The 17,413-nt window shown below is 52.1% G+C and overlaps 1 protein-coding gene across 8 annotated transcripts in view; it reads left to right on the top strand.

Moving 5' to 3' along the window:
• The window catches only part of RPH3AL (rabphilin 3A like (without C2 domains)), a 41,453-nt gene extending 27,270 nt beyond the window's left edge, over positions 1 to 14,183 (top strand). For all 8 annotated transcript variants that reach the window (XM_072026113.1, XM_038165676.2, XM_072026111.1 and 5 more), the window contains 3 exons: positions 4,682 to 4,798; positions 5,246 to 5,428; positions 11,339 to 14,183. In XM_072026113.1, coding sequence (XP_071882214.1) covers positions 4,682 to 4,798; positions 5,246 to 5,428; positions 11,339 to 11,373 — 335 coding nt within the window. In that variant the 3' untranslated portion in view covers positions 11,374 to 14,183. The remainder of the gene's footprint in view (positions 1 to 4,681; positions 4,799 to 5,245; positions 5,429 to 11,338) is intronic.
• Positions 14,184 to 17,413: the final 3,230 nt, after the last annotated feature.

Below are 17,413 nucleotides of genomic sequence, written 5' to 3'. Positions count from 1 at the left end.
CTGGGGGGAAACAGCACGGCCTTGAGGAGCTGAGCATTCGGGGTCATTAGTGCAGCAGTGGATGGATGCTACAGAATTAAAACAGCTGCCAGTCTGCTTTGATTCCTCTCCACTTCTTGCTGGTGTGGATTAGCAGATCTGGCCTCTCTCCTGTTCTGTCTTTTGCTATTAGATCCCCTCAGTTGGAGAAGACCTCTCCGGTGTACCAGCAGCATTCGCTCTTCCACTTCAAGCTAAATCTTACCCGTGTTGCAGGGGGGAATAACCTTTTAATAAAGAGGACTCAGGAGGGTCGGGTTTACAAGTCTTCTCCTCAGGCCCCAGGAAAGCACTCCCAGCCTGACTGTAACTTTTGTAATTAAAGACAAATTAGATCAAGAATAGATGGTTGTGCTCCCCTCCAGGAGACGCTTGGAAGGTGCTGTCTTAGCAAATGAACTGATTGATGGGGTATTCACACGATACAGAAAGCACTATGAGTCAAAGAGGTTGAGCCCGGACTCTTGCTGCATTTTCGTTGAGCCTTGTTTTGGGGGGAGTGCTTTCTGCCCTGGTGGGAGCAGCTGGAGGACAGCGCAGCCGCTGTTGGTAGGCTTTGACGTGGTGGTGAGCTGTATTTCTCCCTGTACTCTGATTTTTGGCTGGCTGCTGTTTTATGGGCGGGATAATATCAATTTATAGTTTTATTTCCTGGTGCTTTCTTCCCTCGTCGTTCTCTGCTAGGCAGCCTGTCCTCTGGACGGCTTTCAATGGGCACTGCTGGCTGTAATTCATCCCTGAAGCTGGGCGCTTGGACATCTCACCCCTCTATTTAACTCTTTTACACCTGCCAATGCTGGGCCTTCTGCTGTTTGTCATCTGAACCCCCTGTGCCGTGCGTGGCAGCCCTTCCCAGCGTGGATGTGATGTAGAAGGGATTTTGCTGGTACAATCGTGGCTGGGCCTGGGCAGAGCTTGGCAAGGCCTTGGCTGACAGGGCGACGGCTCAGCTCTGCGTGGTGGGCAGCACATGCCAGCTCACACCTCGTACACCCTCGCCCGAGCGTGTCCCTTCCCTGCTGCTTCTTTGGCAGGGTGTTCTCAGGACTGAGCGATGGTATTTAACGTGCTGGGCTCTGGTCGTCTGCTCTCGGTCGGGTTTCCGTGGTTTTGGCTGGCCACGTCTCACCCCCCTGCTCTGCTCCTGAGGTGCCAAGCAGCCGGCTCACAGCAGCTGAGGGCTTTGAGCCAGGTGGGACCAGCACATGCGTAGGGGTGTCCCCTGCAGAGCCCAGGAGAGACAAGCAGCGGGCGTCCCTTCCACATCCTGCCTTTCAACGGGGGCAGAACAACCCCAAAATGTTCCTTTTTGGGATGAGATTCATGTGGGGCCACCGCTGTGCCTGCTGCAGCGGGACCAAGGGGCTGCAGGAGCGTGCCTCGTGGAAGGAAAGCCAAACCCACGGGGAAGAAGTTTTATTTTTACACACCCGTAATTTCTCTGGCTCTCGCTAATGCCGGGATTTGCCGCTACCTTTAGTTTTTCTGTAATAAACAAGCAGTTGCCATGGGAACCCTGTTATTAGTTAAGGCAGAAATGTATTGTCGTGGGGAGAGCAGCAGTAATATTTCTTGTGCCGGGGAACAGCTCTGCTCCATGTGGTGGCACGTGGGTGGCTTTCTGCACCGGGTCGGGCGGGACGGGGTCCCCAGGGGGTGGGGAGCAGCAAGCAGCAGGGCTCTGCTTCCTCCAAACTCCGAGTTCTGCAGAAAAATGGGAAGAAACTGGGTGGAGGAAAAGAGTAGGATCCCGAAACTTGTGCTGCTTGCCACGAGGGCTGCCTGCTGCTCCGAGCAGTCCCCGGCGGTTTCTCCCGTCACTGTGCCAGGAGATGCAGCCTGCTGGGCTCAGTGCTGTTGGAGATGCAGGAGCGGTGGCTGCCAGGGGACACGGTGGGTTTGTCTGGTGCTGGAGGCCAAATCCCCGAGCACTGGAGCAGAGACAGCGTGCCGGGGCAGGTCATGAGCCTTGCAGGTCCCCACGGCGTCATCCAGCTCCTCTACAAGCCTGGGCAGCGCTGAAGCTACATGATGGTGCTGCTGAAGGGGAGAGCAGGCTCCTGGTGCCCTCCTCCTGCTTGGACACGTCCCTGCTCTCTGCAGGATGCTTTGGTTGGAACAAAACCCTTCGTGTGTGACCCTCCTGCCTGCTGTGACCCGGAGCTGCCAGCCTCCTGCAGGTTGGGTTTGTGGGGAGGTGCCCAGGGACCCGTCCTCATCGCAGCCACGCTCGTGCCAGATGGATGCATTTAATATTAGAGCTCAGCCCCGGCCGAGTGCTCCCTTTCCTGAGGCAATTCCTTCCCTCACCCTGAGCTGTGGGGCTGAACACAGCCCGGCTCCCCTCTGCCCTCCCTGTGCTGCAGGGCCCCATCACCTCCTGCTCGGAGGCACTCAGGCCCCTGACAAGTGGCCCAGCCCCATGGGAATATTGCTTTTCCTGCAAGCTTTATCTTGGCTCTTTTTTTTTTTTTTTATGAGCTTTTTCAGTCAGCTGGAGATGGAAAGGGATAAATCTGTTACGTTCCCTGAAAGTACAGCCGTCCAACGACTCTTATTGATATATCAGCAACTGCTGGAACACCAGATTTACGACTTCTGGGCTCTGGAAAGTGCCAGCAGAAGGTCTGGGAGCTTTGGGAGAAAAATTACCTTAAAGGGAAACATTGGTGCAGTGGGTAAAACACACTCGTATTGGCAGCAGAGGAAATGAGAGCAGACAGGGCTGCTCCTGTGGTGCAAGTGCCTCCGTGTCATTAATATCTTTCTCCTCTTGTGCTGGACCTCTCTGAACTGCTGAGTGGCATAAGGGAAGGCAGCTAAAGTCACCTCCACTGATTCATCAGGGCCTCCTCCAAATAAATCCCGAATTCCAGCATTTTGAAAGGATTTGTGGAAGAAGGAGCCGTTATAAAGCGATGGATTTTGTGAATCCGGGAGGACAAAAAGAAAAACGATAACCAACTGGGACAGGAGTGCGTTTGCCAAGGGAATTGGGCAACTGGACAGCCAGAAAGGTTCTGGCAGCCGAGATTTGGATTTTGTAGCAAAGAGCCTGGTACATGTGGGTTGTTATTAATGGTGCTTACCGATAACCCCGGGAAGCTCTGGGGTAGAAGTACTGAAGCTGCCTTTAAGACAGCGCCTCGCGGGGAGCTGCCTGCCAGGGCATCTTCAGGAACACTTTGCAATAACGCTGCCAGCCGGTTTAATATCCTCCGAGATGTTAACTCCAGAAAAAGAGCTATTTTAAGTATTAATTTATTTTTTTTTATATCAAATATTTTGTGTAGTACAGATTGCTGCCTGAACACAAGAGCGTCTGCGGAGGTCCTTGGCAGAAATGTTGGACAGCTTGTGCTTGCCTGTGCCGGGGGAAGACTACCAGCCCTCGTGCCCTGGGCAGGGTTAAAGGCTTTGTAGCGCTGCTGACTGCGTGTAGTGAATGTTAGCGCTGCTGAAGAGAGGTGAACTGACAGCTGACTTTGCTACCCAGTGCTGTCACCTTATTTATACCACCACGCTCACGTCCCTCCTGCTCCTGGCAGCGCCGTGAGGCCGGGAAGCTGCAGTTGGCAGCCCAGGTACCTTTTTGAATGGTGGAAGCAGGAGAGGTGCTTGCATAATCGCGTGGAAAAGTGGAAACAGCCTGCTGGTGGAGTGTCCTCGGATTGTGTCTGGCAAAACGCAGCTCTTTCAGCTTGTGTGGAAACTGTGAGAGTGGAAAGCAGCAGGATGAGTGCCAGGATTCAGGGGAAAATAATTAAAAAATGATAAATAAAGAGGCCTTGGAAGTGGAGAACAGTCTCCTTGAGGAAACGGAGAGACCATTGCCTATTAAGCCTTGGGGACATAGGAGTAACACAGCTCCAGGCAGCGTGCTGATAGCGATGAGCATCTGCTGAATGGGTGTTGGGCTAATAAGGTTGGCTCTGTGCGTAGTCACTGCAGGGCTTTTGTGCTTGATGCACGTAGCATTTATCTGGTGTGTTCCTCAGAGATCCTGGAGCCTCCACAGGGGTCCTGCTGCACTTGGAAGATGAGACCAGGGCTGGACCTGCAGCCAGTCCCTCTTCCCGAATTATTAAAACGTGGATCCTTTTAGGATCCTATTACTCTGGAGCCAGGACCCTGCCTCGCACCCTGCCCAGCCTTTAGCATATTGCTTTGTGCAGGAGGCAGCAAGCTGCAGGAGGAAGGGGCTCGCTGGTGTGCACACACAGGTCGGCAGGAGCAGAGCCCTGGCTTCCAGCTGGCTGTGCTGCAGGGCACTGCGCTCCCCGGCAGGGAGCTTCGGGCAGCAAAGCACGGAGCAGGAGCAGCGTGCTCCCCGTGGTCCCAGCAGGGCCTGAGATTGATGTGCTGGTGGTACGTGCACCTGCTCCAGGTGCTGGCATTGCTGGGTGTGTGTGGCTCAACTGCAAATCACCTGGAAAAAGTAAAAGCTCGTCGTGTTTGAGAGGAAGCGGGAACAGCTGTGGAGGAACTGCAGGTAGGGCTCTTTTTGGAGAGGGAGAACATGATCATCGAGTCAGCATTTGTGCATGTTTTATTTGGATCCATCTGGCACCCTCTTTGCAAGTGTTATGAACATTGTGAATAACTGTCTCTCTCCTCTCCTCCCCCCCAATCTTTCCTGCAGTGGTTTCTAGCGACAGCGAGAGCGACTCGGAGCTCAGTTCCTCCAGCCTGGATGAGAAACCCTCCTCGCCTGTGGGGTCAAAAGGCTCACAAGCCAGAAAGCAGCAAGCAGGACTGGGTAAGGAGCTGCTGTTCCTTGTGGCTGAAGGGTGGGAAGCGAGCAGTGCTCGAACGCGTGGCTCTTGGTTTTGGGGGTTTTGCCCCCAACTTGGCTGCCCTGAGCAGGTGCAGCCCACTGGCTCCAGCTGGGGTCTGGTCTGTTAACACCAAATAGCAGCAATGGGTCGAACTGGTGGTGGTCTCTGTTCCCTGCAGCCTGTCAGGGGCTGTCCTTGAGGTCAAGAGCTGCTCCTCGTTGTCTGGCAGCACATCTGCAGCCGGCTCCTCATGCCTGACCAGCATCCCTGGTGCCATTTTGGGAGCGGAGCACAGGAATTGGGCTTTGCTCCTGCTCCCAAGGGTGCCTGGGTGGGAGCAGGAATGCTTCTGCTCTCTTGGGACCTGGTCCGGGATCTGTACCCACTTTTCCCTCCCCCAATAGCCTCTCTGTGTTGTGTCCCTGCAGCACCCAGCGGGGAGCCCAGCCGGCCCGTGGGCAGGGTGCAGGGGAGCACCCACCCCCCTGCCCTCTCGGGGAGCCGCAGCAGCCTGGGCAGCGAGCAGGGGGCTGCCCTCAGCGCCTCCGAGAGCTGCCAGAGCGACCACCCACCAGAGGGGCACAACAGCGACGTCGGCAGCAGAGTCCCTGGTAAGCTGATGTCCCTCTCCTGGGCATGTCCCCACACTGGGGGCTGACATCCCTCGAAGCAGAAGGCTCTCAGGAGTGCACCTGGCAATGCCGTGGCCCAGCATCACCTTTCCCTGCTGTTTCACTGGTGGCAGATGCTGTCACAGCATTACAGCTCACTCCTTCCCTTGTGCAGAACCTATTCTGCAACGTGAGTAATCGTCTGGGGTGGGAGCTGCCCACAGCCGCCTGCGGGAGCCGCAGCAGCCTGGGTCTGTCCCCTTAGGAGGGCCTGGAGCTCACCTGCCCTGCGGAGGCAGCAGCACAGATCCGAGCTGTTCATGGCACAAAGCAGAAACCCAGCAGCTTCATGAGACTGAATACAATTTCTTCCTAATGTTAGGTAGCTCTCAGAGCCAAGCATGGCTCTTCCCAGAACTCTGCAGTGCAAAAAAGAAAAAAAAAAAAGATACTTTTCCCCCTCAACAACCTTGGAACAATTAAGTGACTGTGAGAGCAGAGGCTGCTATCACGCCTGATCTGGAGCAGCTGAAAGAGATGCAAATGTGTTCTCTCCTCGATTCCTGCTAACCTATTCAATAACCCCTTAAGTTATCGTTTAGCACCGCTCCCCCCAGAGCGTTCCTGCTGCCCTGCGAACTGCCACTCCTTTTGTTCCTGAGTCGTTTCTGTGCTGTGCGTGTTGAGGCGTAAATTGGATTAGGGAGAGCAGGTTTATCCTTCAGTGCAACAGGGAGTCACAGTCCCCCTCCCCGTGCTTCCTGCTGGAAATAGCCAGCATAAAATCGTTGCTGGGCTCTTCCCTCCCTCCACAAGTTCTGTGGATTTGCAGTTCTCTTTAATTTAATTTTATTTTTTGCAAAGCAAATCAGATGAGTGGTACTTCTGCTCTGCCTGTCCTCTGGATTATAATGCTGCCCCAGCCTGGGGGGGGTTATTTTTAAGCCTCTTCTCAATGTGGCTTTAGAGGTGGGTGTTTGCCGTGGTGTGCTGGCTCTGCTGCCCGCTGGAGTGGAGCAGCAGGTTGTTCTGTGGGGTGGAAGGGGTCTGTGTGACCCCGGTGCTGATGCTACGTGGCTGGAAGCAGGCGATGGCCATCCTGCATGGTGTGTTCCTACAGGGCTTAGCACTCAGGAGCTTTCCTGCCAGCCACTCGAAGCAGCTGCCACCTGGCCATGACAGTGCAAACAGCATCTGAGAGGCAGAAAATGCCTTTTTCCAAGCAAAAACCTCTTATGCAAAGCTTGGCACAAGGGGTCAGCGCTTTCCAGTGGATCTCCCTTTGCTAGGCAGGAGAGAGCCAAAAATGACAGGCAGCACGGACACACATTTAAAAAAACAAGAACTGCACTAATCTCATGAGCCCGGTTACAACAGCCTCCGAGACGCAGAGAGGATCCTGCTAAGAAAAAGGTTAAGCCAGGTTGGCCGACTGGAGGATACCCGTGAAGATCTTCATTACTCTTAATTCCCAGGCTCCCTGCAGCAGGGACTGCCCTGTTCAGGGGGGCTGCAAGCTGCCTCCTGCCCGGGCTGGGGGTTGCAGTCGGCAGGGACAGGCTGGGGAGGTGATGGAGGTTGCTGTGTCAGCACGGAGTGTGCCCAGCTGGAGAGGGGCTGCAGCGGAATTTTGTAGGAATTCGGTAATTGGCGTGGCGCAGCGAGGTGGCTTGCAGCAGGTGGTTTGTGCAGGTCAAGATGTCCAGGAGGCTACAGCAGGGAATGCCCCGGTGCTTTGCCAGCAGCCTGGCAAGAGCAGAAAATAAAGAGAAGAGCAAACCCAGCTCCGTAGCGCCCTAGGAAGCGTGCTGCTGTGCGGAGGGGTTCATGTGCCCTGGGATTACAAATCTCAGAGGCTGCTCCTGCCGTTCAGGTCTTTTAGGGGTGCTGGAGGTGCTGGGTCCTGTGTGTCAAGGCCAGCAGACTGCATTGCTGCCTCTCCCTGGCTGTGGGATGGTGCCCGTGCTCTGCTGTGTCTGGAGAAAGAGCAAGGGGCAGAGATCCTCTCTTGTTCAAAGACCTGATCCTCAGTGGCAGGATGAGGACATAGAAGGGAGATTTCGCTACAGCTTTTCTAAAAGGCTCTGAAACTTTCTAACACCATACAGGGAGCAATTTTTTGCTTTATATTAGCACCTCAGGTGTTGTTCTACCACTGGCTTTCTTTTTTCTGCCTTTTTCTCACCTCTGCTCTAATTCAGCTCTCAAGTGCAACTGTGTAGAACAATTTAGCATCCTTAAATCCAGGGCCACGGGGAGTGGTACTGCAAAGGCAGCTGCTTGCAGTCCTGAGCTCCTTAAAGCCTGAAGGCCGAGACGATGGCACGGTCGCATGGCCAGGGGAAAACAAGGAGCTATTAAGAAGAGGCTTGCAGGTTTCCAGCACACAGCTCCAGCTCCGGCTGGGGTTTGGTGAGGCAGATAATGAAGCCTGGGGTTTGTCACGAAATGACTCATTGTCAGTGCTGCATTGGGATTTAGGCAACCTCAGCCCGTGAGCCAAAGTTGGAGAAGAGAGCAGGGAGCTGAGAAGATGCATTTTTTTTTAATTTTATTTATTTTTTTACCACCTGCTTTCAAAAGCATCATTTTCTGAGGGTCTGAACTCCCTTCTCATCCTGAAGCTCCGGTTCCTGGAGGTGAAGCAGATGAAGGCCTCCAGAGGTCCCTTCCAACCTTAAATATTGTGTGTTCACTCTGAGGTCACAGCTGCTAAGGCGGCTGCTAAATCTCTTCCCATAGCTTTTGCCTCTTTCCACTGGGTGCCATGAGGTGTGTGTAGTGCACATAGGAAGGCCATGCACTGTTTTGGATGGAGAATGATTTATCCTAAAGAGAATGAGAATTGCACACGGGAGAAGCCCAATCTTCCTTTTCCCCCACCGAGGGAGGGGAACCTTTTGCTCTGGCTGCACAGCTGCTGTGCAAAGAGGTGCCTCAATCAGAGACGAGCGAAATCCTCGCTGTTCTTAATTAAAACATTTTTATTAAAGAGAGGGAATATTAAACAGAATTAAACAAATCAGCAATGCGTTATGGTGGTTTTCATTAGCCCATGGAGAGCTTTTTGTGGAAATTACGTCTTTGAGTTTGGGCTTGGCTCCTGCAGGGGGGTGATTAAGAGCACGGGGGATCTCCCCTCAGCTCGGCTGCAGTTCTGCTTTGGGGGGTCCCCGTTTCCGAGTGTTTCCTGAGGACCTTGTCCGAGGAGCAGCCAGGGTGGTCAGGCTGCCTGAAGAGTTTGCAAGCAGGGAAAGGTGAGAGGGGCTGGGCACGGGCTGGGGGGCTGCAGAAAGTTGTAGTTTGGGTTTAAAAGAGGATATTGGCAAAACAGCCACAAGACGAGCTGATTAATGAGTAGCATACATCTGAGCGCAAATCACAGCCTCCCCATCTCTGCCTGTGTGCCAATGTGTTGTCTAAATCATTAATACTTAAAGAGTGGTGCAGCAGCTGGCAGTTAAACAGAGCCACGTTAAACAGCGATGTCTCCGAGCCTGGGAGCTGAGACGGCGACGGCACCACCCAGGGGTGTAAGAAATGTCATAGCTGCAGCCAGAGGGGTTGGGGTGGTCTGAGGGACCCCGAAGGTCCAACCTGGGCCCTTCTCCTAGGGTGGCAGAGCTGCTGCTTTCAGGTACATCCCTCTGGCTGCTGTCTTGGTGGCTGTCGTGCTGGGAGCAGCCGAGCAGAGCTGAGGGAGAGGGTCTGGAGCTGAGAGAGATGGGCAGGAAGCGCTGCTTCCAGCTCCCTTAATTTGGGGAGATTTATGCTGTGTCTTTCAGGAGTTTGCTAGATTTAGAAGCGAGGTGGTGTCACTCTCTCCGTGGCTCAGTGCCTCCCTGGTTGGGGTAGGCATCAACTTTTGCTCATAAATATGCAAGCTGTTAATACAGGAGACAGGCAGAGCCATCCTGCATTATTTTCATGGCAGGAAATTCTCCGGGCATCTTTTGAAGTTGAAGCATTAACTTCTTTTTTTTCCTTCCCTTCTGTTTCTCAGATGTCTGCTTTGCTCCCTCAGGGACGCTGAAGAGGTAACATCTTGCTTCAGTGGGTCTGACTGCTCCGTTCCATGTCAGAAAAAAAAAATTGTCCTAACAGCAATCAGGCTCTGAATGAGATAGTAATTTCTTTAATGACTTTCTTCGTGGCAGTCTTTGGGGAGGTGACTTTTGTTTTGCAAGTTTGGCAGGAAGGTTGCTTAAATGTTTTCAGACGGCTCGTTCCCTCGTGTACATGAGCTCCAGCCAGAGAGCATCATCCATGATGAAAGCATCATCTTCCACGGTGCTTTCTCTCTTTGCAGCAGGGCAGAACGGGTCGGCAGCCACGCTCACAGCCCCTGCTCTTCCTCCTCTGCCTTCAGCCTCAGCTTGCAGTGAGGGCACAGGACAGGAGGAGGGGGGTCTTTGGAGTCAGATGTGGGGGGCAGACCCACAGCCTCTGCCTCCCACCACTGCTGGCCCATCTCGTTTGCCCCCGTGTGCTCAGAGCTCGCTGTCATTGCCGCAGGGTTGAGTTTTCTGATGAGGATGAGTCGTCCCTCCTCCAGCAGCGAAGGAGCTGAATTGTGCCTTCATGGCTGAGAGCCTCAGAGCTGTCTCTGCCTTCTCGTATGGGTACTGCAGAGCACCAAACGATCCTGCTGTATTTATAAATAAAACATGTATATTCCAGTAGTGACAGTGTTAGGAATGATTCAAGGTTTGCGTTTTAGGTACAATGCATTTGTAAATACAAATCTTAGAAGGAGCGTCTGCCCCCTCCCATGTTTTAAGGAATTAAAATATTTTCATCTTCAAGTGGTAGAACCAAAACATTTTCACCTCTTTGAGTCTGCCTTGAAGTTAAGGGAATAAAGGCTTGAGTACCTAAAAAATAAATTACTTTCACTATTTCTGTAATTCTTCATGGAGTTTTAAATTGAAGGCTTCTTCCTTGAAAATAGAGGAATGACAAAGACTCATTCTCTTGCCTCTTTCACTCAATATATCTGGAAACAAGTCTGCTGCTGAGGATGAAAATCCTATTTTTGTGCCTTCTTTCACTCTGCAGAGGTCTGTACTTTGGTCTTTGATCAAACCGTCTGCCTGGCCTCCTGTCCCCATGTCCTTAGACTTATTCTCTGCCCGCTGCAATACGTTTACTCCTCACGCTCCCAGCTTTCTATTGAGCATTTTGCACAAAGCACCGAGGGCAATAGTTGATGTAATCTTTCAAAACAAAACATAAAAGAAGGAGCACAGGAGCCTAATACAGAAGTTAGGAGTCTGGATTTTGGTGTCTTTGTAAACAGATTGAGAGGTTTTATGGCTCAGGAGGCTATCTTTGAACTGGGACATTTGCCGGGAGCCGGTAGGAGGAATGTGCAGCGCCTTGAACGTTTTGCATGAATGTGGTGACTGCAGAGTGTCAGGAGCTGAAGTAATTTGTGTCCCCTTGGGTTCAGAGAAGCAGAAGAGAGGCGAGTACCAGGGCCTCCTGGTCCAAAGTCCAAGGGCTGCCTCCTGGTCAAAAAGTTGCCTCCTGGCCACAGCTTGGGCACACAGAGGGCAGGAAGGTGAGGGGAGGAGCTGCTCTGTGCTGTCACCTGGTTTGGAAACCTCAGAGGGCTGAGACTTGGCTTTCTGTCTAACTCGGCAGTCTGAGGGGACCAGCTCCATCAGCACAGCTCTTTCTTTCTCCTCCTTTCCCAATTTGCCTGTCTTTTCTTTCTTTAATAAAGTTTAATGGGCCCTGACTGCTGACAGAGCATGGAGTAATGATGCACAGACATTCTCTTCATTATTATTTTTAGGAAGCTCTTAAAATGGCACCGAGGAGGTAAAAGCAATCTAAAATAACTTTGTCAAGTCTCTCCCCTTTGCTTCTTTTCACACAAAACTTTTGTCTGTCTCTGTTTTGAAGGCAAACGGTACGTTCACACCAGAACCCGGTGCTGACGGAGGTGAAGATGGAGCTGCTCGCCTGGATCCAACACTTGCCCACTCCTGTAGACCTCACTCCAGACAACAACTGCCACCAGCGGGGACTTCTGTGACCACTGGCTCTTGCACAGACATTAGCAGCACCTGGGGAAGTGCTGGCCCGTCCTCCCCGCCTCGCTGACCTGATTTCTGGTTTGGTTTGGTTTGGTTCCCATCCTACCTCTGACATATGCTGGGAGAAGGGTGCTGTGCCCTGGGGCCCAGCTGTGTGTCTGTCAGAAGGGGCAAAATGCTCACTGGGGCTGAAGAAAGGTATTGTGCTGCCTCTGCTGGCCTTGCCAAACTCAGCCCTCGGTTCTGCTCCTGGCCTGACAGTCCTGGCTTTGATTTCTTCAGGGGAAAGGGGAATTCACCCCTGTGCTCCTGAAATAGGGTGTGAGCACCACAGCCCCTGTAGTGCTTCTCACCCAGCGGTGATTTTCCGTCTGTGAGCCCCGAGGGTGAGAGCGGGCTCTGATTTGCACTAGACTCCATGTGCCTGGGTTGTCACCCCTTGTGTGTCTTGTCCTCGTTGTTCTGGCGTGAGGTGGTGTGGGTCTGGTGGAGGCATCCTAAATGAGCTGCTGAAGCTGAGCTCCCTTCCCCTGAGCTATCCCTCCCAGACAGGGCTGTCTGCTCAGGGAGGCACTTCAGTGAGTACAGAAACACCTGGAGAAGTTTGCAATGAATTTTTTAAGTTCTCCTGGCTGCGTGCTGGCCTGTGTGTCCTGCAACGAGGGCGATGCTTTGGTGTTGGGGTCGTGGGCAGTGTGTGTGCTGCAGCTCGGGGTGGGAGAACGCTCACCAGCCCGCAGCCAGCTGGCTGCCTCCGATTACCCAAGTCAGCTAAAAGCTTTCCAATTACTTTATCTCGTTAAGCTCTGCAGATTCTCCTCCCACATGCACACCTTATAATCTGTTGCATGAGCAGGGGCCTGCATTTTGCCATTTTCCTGGAAGTCTGGAGCATCTGGCCGACCGTGATGGTGTCATGATGAGTCAGGCTGTGGAAAGCTCTGTGCCCAAGTCCTGCTTCTTCTCCAGAATGGGCAATTTCCCTCCAAGGCCTGGCAGATGAGAAAAATCAGATTAGCTGACATCTCCAGAGCAATTAGATCTTTAGAGGCTTGAACGAAAACGCACGCTAGGCAAGTGGGAGTCTGTGGATTTTTATTAAATGCTTTGGATCTGACCTGTATTTTGCTGAAGAAATGAAGGTTTCCAAAAAGTTCCCTCTGGAGTCGTGGATTTAAAAGCAATTCATGCCTGTTAATGTCAGCCTGTTCCCTTGGTTATTACTCTTTTGTTCAGCTCTCCTTTGCTGCTGGGTGCTTTGTGTGCATGTAGTATATGCTCTTACAAATGGCTGCAGTAAGAAGATAAATGAGATTGGGCGCTGGAATGCTCTAACAGGAGATTGGAAATCAATCCTTGACTTTCTTTCTAAATGAACATGGTCCAACAGAGCACTGCTCCTGTACTGCTTTTCCAGCTAACACACCATGGCAGGTTGCTGAGAAAATCCTTCCAGCTCCGTGATCTGCTTCTGCCCTTTGACAAGTGAAAACAAAGCCTTTGGATGACGTGGGCTCCTCGAGGTGGCCTGAAGAGAAGCCTCTGAACGTGGTTTTCACACCGCCAGTGTTGAAGAGAGCAAGGGATGAGCTTGTTCTCCACAGAGGGGTGCTTTTAGTGTTGTGGTCTGCGTTGTTTAAACCTGCCCATCGAGGCTTTGATCAGCCCCATTGCTGAAAGGGGTGATGCCAAAATTGTTAGCAGTTTCTGGAAAATTAAACCCAAAAGGCAGCTTTTCCTGAAGTGCTGGTGTGATTTCAGAGCTGAAGTCACGCTGTTTCTTCTGAGAGTTGCAGGGTCTTCAATTTCAGAAGTGTGCTGCCACCAGAAAAATCCTGTGCTGCCTTAGAGCTTTTGACAGTCCTACTGAGGCTCTCTTGCTCTGTCATTGCCGCTGTGCCTGAGACAGCCTGGTCTGCCAGCCTAAGTTAATTCTTCAAAAGAAGAAGGAGAAAGACACTTTAAAAAAATGACTATTTTCTTAAAACCTGTTACTTTCTCATTAAAAATGCTACACTGAGTTGGAGAGAGTTTTTAAACCTGAACACATCATTTCTAGCTCTCCTTGTGTTTCTTATGATTCATTCCTGGACAGTGCAGGCAGGTTAGTCATATTTTCACCCTCGTCCTCACTTCTTAGGTCTGTTTACCAAGCTGTGGGTTGCCAGCTCTACACAAGAACCTGTTCATCTCTGCCGGCTTACTGTGCTGCTTTAAGGCATGGTTTTGATTTTTTACAGAGACCAAGTTTTACAAAACAGATTAATTTGGGACTGCTATTTTGTACCAGCAAGACTAGAAGTGATGCTTTCTTATGTCTGTATTTTACCTCCATGGAGTAATTCCACCTGAGTTTGAACAGAACCATCCTGCTGCCTATGGAAAAACTCCCTGTGGGTCGAGGGAAGTCTCTAGCCACATTCAAATGTGATAGATAAACGTACTCAGCTCTGCGTGTGTAGTTTCTGTTAAAGCTCTCCTTTCCCTTTGGCGCATCTCTCTTGGTTGTGTTTTGTAGCTTTGGTTGGAATATAATCCTAAACCTGCACCAGCTGACGGCCTTTTTACTTGGTTCAAGGTGGGCAAGAAGGGCTCGGTCTACTCTGATCGTTTGTGTTGCTTTTATTATTTTGTTGTTCTCATCTCCGTCCCTTACAACTTTTATGTAGTGTTTTACTACGGAAAACAATAAAGCTTTGTCTCTCTAACAACTGCTTACCGTTCTTGACACAGTAAAAACTTTCATTCCATTCCCAGGTTGCAGATATCTCCAAATCCTTGGGCTGGCTCCAGCGAGGAAAGAAAATAACCCAGCCAGTGGAACTGTGATTCACACGGCTGGAGTGTAATTGAATTCTGCGCTCAAAAGTTCTCATTTGTCTATTGCCCCTCTTTGGCACCTCCGCAGAGGGCACAGGTCTGCTCCTTGGCCCCTCCGTGGAAGGTTTTTAGTGTTGTAGCCACCAGGCATGAAACAGCAATGTCCCTGCAGCCCCCAGGGTTCGTCTCGCCCCGGTGTGACAGTCGGGGTCTTTGCCTCTCGCTTTGTTTGCTGAGTGTGTGCAGCCCTGGCTGCTCTGCATTCAGCTTCAAGGTTTCGAATGGCTTTTTAATCTGCTTTTCCCATTTTAAAAGCGCCTCAATAATTGCTGTTGGGATTGTTGTGCTGGGGAGCTGCCATTAGTCCAAGGATGGAGCACGTCAAGGACTAACCTCCTCTTGTGCTGTTCCTTCCCGCTCCGCTTGCCATGACAACAGCCGCTGTAGGGGAACGTCGGCTGCGGGATCTCGGAGTCCGCAACACTGGCCATGACCTGCCGAGTTTTTTTACAGGTTTTTACATACTTTGTACAGCTGTAGGTTGAGGGGAAAGGGGGCCCTTTCTCTGTGGGAACCCTGTGTAGTGGCTCAGCGCACCTGAAGCAAATCAGCTACCAGCTGGTGTTCAGACAATGTTTTTCTGGCCATTAACGAGTCGGACGTGGATGGCCTCAGACTATCAGTGCCTGGATGTTGGCACAAAACGCCAGATATCTCTGCAGATCTCATGTTCATTTGTAAAACAAAACCTACCAGCAGTTGCTCTTCCCTCCTCCTCGCACCCCTGCAGGTGGGTGGGATGGGAGATGGGGAAGTTGTTTGGAAGGGCCGGTGCTGCGATTAAATGAGGAGACTTGGAGCTGACACAGGATGGCAGGTGACAGGTAAGCATCTCAGGGGAGGCTTCTGCCTTGAGCTGATTCACATTCCTTCCTGGCCGGCGTGCCTGATTAGCAGTGCGTTCAGGTAGCCCTGGAAATGCCTGCGATGCTCGGGAGGCACAAGATGATGGCAATGCCGTGTCCCTCCGCAGCAGCACGGAGACGGGAGCACGACGTGTGCTGTGTGTGCAGGCAGCCAAGTACTCGAGCACCCCTGCCCTGTGCCTTTGCTCTGCAGAAATTTCCTCTAAATGTCTTCATAGCAAAGCAGAAAAGGAGCCAGCCCAACTGTGTGGCACAGAGGGTGCTGCTCTGCACCTCTGGGAAATGAATTCGCGTCCCTGGTGCTTTGCAGAGGTCCCGTGTATTTACTTGAGGGCATCCATTGCCTCTCTTTTTCCTTCTGCTGATTTCTGCCTGGCACTGGAAGCTGTTTGTAAAATCTTGGAGGGATTATTGCTCTTGTTTTCCCTCTCTGCAGTGAGTGGCTGTACATGATGTGTTTATATTTTGCCAGGAGAGATGGGTCGCAGTTTTAAAGTATTTTTGTTGTGACCTGTATTGGTCTGACAGCAGCTGTCGTGCTCTGAGCCCTCCCCTTGCCCCCAGACCCCAATTTCCACCTGGATCTCCCCTGGTACCCTTCAGTTATCAAATGCATCCCAGGGGCAGTGCCTCTGCCCCTTCTCAGCACGTCTCCTTTTCCAAGGAGCTGGGCGAGCCATGGTCAAGCCAACAATGGACAAATGATCCTCATGCAAAATTAAGCTCCTCCAAGCAATTGCACTGTGGATGTCCTAATGGTGCCTTGGAGGATGGAAAAAATAAACCGAGAAATGCAAATGGGGGCTATAAATCTTTCTGCCTGTGGCTGGGAGGTACCTGTTTAATTAGCATCATTGAGCAGCCCTGGTGTAGTAAGTGCTAAGTAGGAAAGTTGCCAAATTTTCCTTGTTTGGGTAGCAGGTGACTTGCGAGCTGTTTGGATTCCCACCTTGTGACTGTTCTGCTGCACCGGGGAGGAGCTGCCAGCAAAATCCTGACCCAACCCCCTGCAGAGCTGGGGGCTGTGGCTTCTAGGTCCTAAGGGACCCCAAAAATCTTTTGACAAAGCAAAAGCTGGGCCCTGGTGTGAGGTGCTGAGCTCTGGGGACGGTCCTGGGGCACGGAGCTGCCCTCCTCCTCCTGTCTCCTCTTGCACAGCTCTGCTCTGGGCTTCGAGGAGTTGTTTGTGCGATGAATAAGAAGGTTTCCGTGAGGATTTGGGCCAGGGAGTCCCTGTGCCCGTGTTGATGTATCACCCCTGGGTATTCTCCTGCTCTGACGCTAATTGGCACCGCTGTAACACCAATCTTTTTAATGCTGATAACGCCTGTGAGTTACTGGAGGCTTGGCTGGGGGATTTCAGGCGAGGTGTCCGGCGGTGCTGCCACCTCCCAGGCCCCGGGTCCTGCCTGGGTTTTTCTGGCAGCTTCTGCACCCGTGGTGGGAGCAGGACGATGGAGTGGTTGGAGAGGATAAACAACCGCGGTGCCACATCGGCACAGCCCAAACAATGCCTTTCTCCTTCGTGTTTTCTCTTTCTGTCAGTTTGCCATTCAAGTGTAATAAGATCAGCGCGGATAATTTGTGTATTCATACCAAACATAATTTTCCCTCCTGTGCCTCACCAGCTGCACTGCAGTCGGAAAGGCAAACGCGCACTTTTCCTTTGCATGGTTATGAATGGGTGCATCTGTTCCTCAAATATCGGGAAAGGAGGGCGAAAAGATGGGAAAGGAGAGGAAGAAATCAGATGTTGCTCACTTCACTGCCTCTGTGGAGAGGGAAGGATACAGGGCTTGGATTTTTGCAGCCTGGGCCAAGTCCCACGTTGGTGTTTTGGGGACTGGCTCAGTTCTCACCGTGCTGCCACCCGTCAGCTCCACACAGGGCTTGTGGGGAAGCAGAAAAAAGAGCAGGGACTGAATCCCCCGGCCCTCACCCCTGCATCCCCCGGGCTCTGCCTGAGGCCCGTGCTGGCAGTGCAGGAGGAGGAGCAGGGCTGGAGGCTGCAAAGCAGCAGAGCTGATTTACTGGGCTTGCTTCCCTCCCTCTTTCTTCTCAGAGAGATGCCCACTGGAGAGGGAAGGGGAGGGAGGGAGGGGGGGTAATTTTCTCCCGTTATCTGGTGCCTCCAGCTGTGAGCCACGCTGACAGCCCTGGGGCTGATCAAACAGCCAGCGGTCTGCATTCAGCAT

Source organism: Anas platyrhynchos, chromosome 20, assembly GCF_047663525.1.
Source record: "Anas platyrhynchos isolate ZD024472 breed Pekin duck chromosome 20, IASCAAS_PekinDuck_T2T, whole genome shotgun sequence".
NCBI lineage: Eukaryota > Metazoa > Chordata > Aves > Anseriformes > Anatidae > Anas > Anas platyrhynchos.
The sequence above is the reverse complement of the archived record's forward strand: the minus strand, read 5'-3'. Positions and strand labels throughout refer to the sequence as shown.